We start from the raw sequence: 6,870 nt of genomic DNA on the forward strand, positions 1-6,870 counted from the left end.
CTATTCCTTTTCCCCTTTTTAAACAACGTGACAATTATGGCAGTCCTTTGGCATCTCACTTGAAATCAGAAAGGGTTGAAAATAATGGTCAACACTTGTTTTACTTAACATCCTGGGAGGCATTTGAGCTGAATGTGGTAATTTGTCTATCTTAAAAGGTTTATCTGGAGCTTACATTGGAACCAAGTAGTGAGCATCAAGGCTAGATGAAGGACTATCAGATATGTTTCAAGTAAAGGGTATGACAAGGCTGTGTACAATTGCCAAAATTATTCAAACTGCACACCGGAACAGTATTCAAAACATTAGGTATACTTCCATGGGTAAAAATTGGGCACAAGAACATAACAAGCATGTAGACTGACAACACAGCACTGCTTGTAAAATCATGAGGCCTTTCAAAGTATCGTAGATTAAGTAAAATCCAGAACCTTAGAATATGAATTGACTTTGAACATCAAAAAGACAAAAACAATGGTAGTTAGAAAAAAGGCATTAGAAGAAAGTAGATTGCAGGTTGAAATGGATGGTCAGTACTGATAGTACAATCGTACTGTTGATGATATTAGGGCATGGCCAGGAGATGAGAGAAGCTTGTAGGATGGGCAACACTGTAATCATTGGGGAATAAAATTGAAATGACTTGAATTTAGGCATGGTCTGGTTAATCCAATTGAGCAATAAAGCTGCGGAGGACAAGTTTCTGGAGTGTCTTAGGAATGGTTTTCTAGAACGTCATGTTGAAGAGCCGACTAGAGGACAAGCTATTTTGGATTAAATATTATGTAATGAAAAAGCTGATTTAATAATATTATTCTAAAAGAACTTTGAGGGATGAGTGACAACAACATGTTTGAAAGTAAGGTTATTCAATCTGAAGCAAAGATATTCAATTTGAATAAGGGAAATTATGAAAGTATGAAGCAAAAGTTGACTGACCTGGATTGGGAAAATACACTAATAAGCGTAACTTTAGAGAGAGCCATTACATAACCTATAATATGTGAATATTCGTTCAAGATACAAAACCTCAAAAAAAGGCCAATCATCCATAGCTATCAAAGAAAGTTAAGGACTTAGAAGATTCAAAGGGAACGTTTATAGATTAACCAAAAAATGGTATTAAGTCTGAGGATTTGGCAAGCTTTTAGAATGCAGCAAAGGGGCACAAAAACACAGAAATATAGGCCGAAAAATCTTCTACAGATACATAGAAAGAAAACATTAGGCTAAGCCAACCACCCCCCCCCGGGCTATACATTGGTAATCATCTTCCATAATTCCGAAGATTGTGAAATGATTCATGCACATTAATAGCTTGCTAATTTCAGTACACTATTTAAGAAAGGAGCAAATGGAAAAGCAGGGAACTGCAGAGCTCAAATTGGTCCTATTACACAATATCTTTCTAATCATTTGCATCTTCTCACTAACGTTTCTGATTTCTGTCATCGGAACACTTAAGTGATGATAGGTATGGAAAACAATTCTGCCAACCTGGTGTAGTCATAGATTTCCATTCTGTTGACTAAATGAAACAAGTCTGTTGTACCAACATAGAATCTACTGAGATTAACTCTTCTGTTTGGGGTTCAGCCAATGAGAAGCCAATGAAATCTTACTCCTGTCAGCCTTACATCAGTGATAGGGAAATGCTAGAGTGTATCATAAAGGATATGGTAAATGGACACTTGGGTAAAAATGATATCATTGGGCATAGTATATGTCATAGAATGTTAGCCTTTGTTGCAAAGGGATTTGTGTATAGGAGTAATGTAGCCTTGCTTCAATCATATAAGAGCTTGATTCAACCACACTGGATAATGTGTGCGTTTTGGTCTCCTTATCTCAGGAAACACATTATTGCCAGAGAGGAAGTGCAGTGAAAGTTCACACGAGGCATGCTTTTCCATTTGCTCCTTTCTTAAATAGTGAACTGAAATTAGCAAGCTACTAATGTGCATGAATCATTTCACAATCTTTGGAATTATGGAAGATGATTACCAATGGTAGGATTGTCATTTGAAGAAAGATTGGGAAAACTAGACTCTGTAATTTCAAAGAACATTTCAATACTTAAAGGGATAGACAGGATAGATGCAGGTAAGATGTTTTGCTGGTTGGGAGTCTAGAACCAGTGCCAGGAGGAACAATCTAAAAATTAGGGGCATGCCATTTAGGACCAGGGTAAGAAGGGTTTTTTTTTACTCAGAAGGTTGTGAATTTTGGAATTCTCTACCGTAGAAGACCATGGAAACTCAGCTTTTGAGAATAATTAAAGTCAGGGTTGATAAATTTTTGAGTATCAATGTCATAAAGAGTTATTGGGACATTATGGATAAAAGACATTGAAGTGTTCAATCAATCATGATTGTATTACATGGCAGAGCAGGCTGGACGGACTGAATGGCTTACTGCTATTCCTAAGTGGACAGCAGCAGAAACAGGAGTCATCCTGGCCGTAGTTGGATGACAGAAGTTGCAGATATGCTACAGTGGATGTGTAAGGATGACCTAAGACAGACAAATGGTATACCGTGACAGTAGATCCCCTGGCAGGACTGACTGCAAAAGAAACAGCAGCAGCAGAAATTGATAAACTCAGCTACAGCTTATAACAGTGATGTAAAGCAGAGGTGTTATTTTAAAAAGTACAGCCCACATTCAGTAAAATCTGCAGTGTTTTTTCAATCTGTATTTTTTTGTAAAATATGTAGAAAAAAAGTGCAATGCAGGTTAATAAGATGCATAAAATGCTTAATCTGTATAACTTGACTGTTCAGTTTTCTTTCTGGAAAATGACTATCTGTTGTTCACTTGAACAATACGTGCCAAATAACCAAATTATGTAACATTACCGTTTTCAATGGTTCCCATCTTTTCCAGGTGTTCTTTTCCTTGGAGAGCACGATGAGGAGTATGTTTTTACATTGCCAAGTGCCTATGCACGTTCAATATTGACAGTCCCTTGGGTAGAACTAGGGGGTAAAGTCAGTATTAACTGTGCCAAGTCTGGTTACTCTGCTGCTGTCACATTCCATACAAAGCCTTTCTATGGAGGAAAAGTCCACAGGTAATTTACAAATGCTTAGTACATATGAATAGTATTGTGAAATCAATGTTTGGCTGAATTAGAAAAACTCTTTGTAAATCACAAATTCTCTTGCCTGCTGGAATCAGTGTAAACCACAAGGGACAATTGATCATTTCAGATGATTCGGAATTCCTCATAACGCAGTTTCTTCCCCACTTCCAGTAATGTGCAAATTTAAACTTTATAGAGTGGAGTTTGATTTTTGCGTAGTGAATCTAAAACAGGTCACCATAAATCTATCGAAGTTGATAAAAATAAAAATCAAAGAGATGTAAATTGGTCTGCCACGTTGCTTTCGCCATTTTATACCATTTCTTGAAATCTGTCCAACCTGTTTTTAGCCAACTGGCTAAAAAAAATCAGGATGAAGGACTGTGTTTTGTTTTGTCAAGCGTTTTACGGTGCTGGATCACAGTTCCCTGTCTAGTGACTTCTCAATGTCAGCTGAACAGTTTGAGAAACTAAGGTGAAGCAAAAGGGAAGAAGTGACTATGCTGCACAGGTAAGAAATAAAAAAAAAGGTGATGGATCAGGCGAATTAAAATTACTTTGGAATGGGATGGATTGGTTGAAAAAATATAAATACTTTGGCTACTTCAGATTGAGATTAAATACTTTAATTTAAAAACAAAAATGAACCAAATGCTCCAACATTTATTTGCTAATTCCTCCGTGAAGGCAGCCGCCCGCTTGGTGGTGGCAGCCTAACAATTACAAACAGTTTTCCAGCTGAGGTTTTAACAAGTGTCTTATGCAAGTTCTGTAACCACCTTTCTCTTGCCCCTGTTAATAAAACCTAGAATACTGAGTTTCTTTATTTTTGCATGGATGTGAGTGTCCATGGCAAAACCACCATTTTTGCCCATCCTTAATTTCCCTTGAACTGATTGGCTGTCCAGGCCATTTCTGGGCAGTTTAGAGTCAGCCACATTACAGTGGGTCTGGAGTCACTTGTATCAGAGCAGGTAAGGATGTGCAATTTCCTTTTCCAAAAAACAGTAGTGATCCAGATTTTTTTTAATGACAATCGATGGTGGACACTAAACGAACCTTTATATCCAGATTTTATTTTAATTCAATTCAAATTTCACCATCTACCATGCTGGGATATAAGCCCATGTCCCAGAACATTCACTTGGGGCTCTGGATTGCCAGTCCATTGATAATGTTCCTACACCATTGCCTTTCTTACTGTAATTAATAGCTGCTGTCTCTACCTGTCCTGTTAATTATAATGATTTGTGCCTTTATATTCCCAGATCTCTTCTCCTGTAGATACCAAGGCATAGTTCCCATTATGTTACACTGTCTCACCATGTTCTTTCTACCAAATTGAGGCACATCACACCTGTCTGCATTGAACTTCATCTGCCACCCATCTGTCCACTCCACAAAATTGTCAATACGTTTTTGAAGCTCTACGTCGGCCACCTAATAATATACAAAGCTCCAATGATTTGCATTATCCACAAAGTTTGAAATGTACTGTCTATATCAAGTCGAGAATCATAGAATCCCTACAGTGCAGAAAGAGTCTGCACCAACCCTACAAAGAGCATCCCCCTTAACACCACCACACGTAACCCCGCATTTACCATTGGCCAATCCACCTAACCTGTACATCTTTGGATTGTGGGAGGAAATCAGAGCAGCTGGCGGAAATCCAGGTCCCTGGCATTGCGAGGCAGTAGTGCTAACCACTGTGCCACCATGTTAACCTAAAATGTCTAGATTATCAAAATATATTGGGAAAAGCAAGATTCTTGATACCCAGGGGATCTCCACTACAACCTTTCCTCCAGCCCAAACCATGGAATTACAGAAGTGTGAGGACACAAAGAGGCCATTCAGTGCATCAAGTGTATACTAGTCTTTGAGCATTATGATTTAGTGCCGATTTCCTTTTCTCTATATTCTTACACATTGAATGTCCAGTTGAATAAAAACAAAGCCGTCTTAAATGCCTTAATTGAACTTGCCTCTCCCACAGTTATAGGCAGTGTATTCCAGATCCAAACCACTTCTTGTGTGAAAGAAAAATTCTTACCTTGCATTTGCTTCTTTTGCAAAACGCATTAAATCTGCGTTTCTGTTACCTCTTCAAAAAATTCCAGTCAGTTATACGAAATGTACCCTTTAGAAATCTATGCTGGCTCTTCCTAATCAGCCTACCTGTTTTCATGTGATTTACTAACTCTATCCAGAATAATGGTTAGTGTAATCTGTAACCCAGATTTGGAATGTTTTAATTTCTCCTTTATTCTGACTTCACCTGTTTAGTGATTATTTTGTATTTTAGTGCTATTTGTGTCTCCCAGTATTTTGTGCACTGTGGTATTCCTGTCTGATTTTCTGCCCTGGTTCCCTCACACTTAGCTGAAATTTGTCCCAACGGCATTCACCAAATGCCATGGGGAGAAAATCAGTTAGATGCAACCAATCATAGAGTCATACAGATCAACCACATAAATAAGGCCCTCCTGTGCCCTTCAAAAACAACCACCTAATTATTCTAATCCCATTTTTCCAGCAATTGGCCCATAGCCTTGTATATCTTAGCATTGCAAGTAAACATCTAAATACTACTTAATTTTATGAGGATTGATGCAATTACCACACTTACAGGCCGTGGGTTTAGATTCCCGCCACTCTCTGGGTTAAAGATTTTAGCTGTACCTCTTCTAATCCTTCTGCCCTTTAAATCTATACCCTTAGTCATTGATTCTTCCATTAAGGGGAAAAGTTTGTTTCTGTCTACCCAATCGATGTTGCTCATAATTTTATATATCACAGTTATGTATCCTCTCAATCATGCCTGCTCTAAGGAGAACAATTCCAGTCCAGTGTGTCTGGCTATCGCTCAATGGCTCTCTTGCTCGTGCTTGTGCTTTCCCATGCTGTGTCCTGCTCCATAACTGAAACTCTCCAACATAAACTTGGTAAATTGCCTCTGCACCGTCTCCAGTGCAATCACATCCCTACTTTAATGAGGATTCCAGAACTGCACACAATACACCAGCTGTAGCCTAGCTAACATTTTGTATAGCTCCATCATTAACTCTGCTCTTTAACTCTATTTCTTGACTATTTCTAGACATTTAAGTCTAAATCATTTATACAAGCCACAAACAGTGAAGACTGTGTAACAAAATACACATGACACTTGACAATAAATAAACATAGATAAATGTAAGTATATTAAAGGAAAAAGAATAACTAGAGAGAAAATAAGACCCCTCAAGAACCAAAGTGGACATATGTGCTTGGAACCGCAAGGGATGGACGAGGTCCTGAATGAATACTTCTCCTCTGGGTTTACCATGGAGAAAGACGTGAAGACTTGGGAACTTGGGGAAGTTAGTGGTGACATCTTGGGGACAGTCCATATCACAGTAGAGGAGGTGTTGGACAGATTAGAATGTATGAAGGTGAATAAATCTCCTGGTCCTGACCAGATATATCCAAGAATCCTGCAAGAGGCGAGAGAAGAAATTGCAGGGGCTCTGCCTGATCTATTTGCATCATGGTTAGCCACAGGTGAGGTCCTGGAAGACTGGAGGGTAGTGAATGTTGCGCCCTTATTCAAGAAGGGCTCAAAGAAAAACCTGGGAGCTTTGGACTAGTAAGCCTAACATCTGTGGTAGATATGTTAGAAGATTCTGAAGGATACGATATACATGCGTTTGGAAAGACAGGGTTTGATTTGGAGTAATCGACATGGCTTTGTGTGTGGGAGATCATGCCTCACAAATTTGTCAGAGTTCTTTGATGAAGTG

General features: G+C 38.6%; 1 protein-coding gene across 2 annotated transcripts in view; it reads left to right on the forward strand.

Moving 5' to 3' along the window:
- The window catches only part of LOC109924677 (oxysterol-binding protein-related protein 10), a 185,135-nt gene that overhangs the window by 158,980 nt on the left and 19,285 nt on the right, over nucleotides 1-6,870 (forward strand). For both annotated transcript variants that reach the window (XM_048615375.1, XM_020524675.2), the window contains exon 9: nucleotides 2,887-3,073. In XM_048615375.1, coding sequence (XP_048471332.1) covers nucleotides 2,887-3,073 — 187 coding nt within the window. The remainder of the gene's footprint in view (nucleotides 1-2,886; nucleotides 3,074-6,870) is intronic.

Source organism: Rhincodon typus, chromosome 2, assembly GCF_021869965.1.
Source record: "Rhincodon typus isolate 14 chromosome 2, sRhiTyp1.1, whole genome shotgun sequence".
Lineage (NCBI taxonomy): Eukaryota > Metazoa > Chordata > Chondrichthyes > Orectolobiformes > Rhincodontidae > Rhincodon > Rhincodon typus.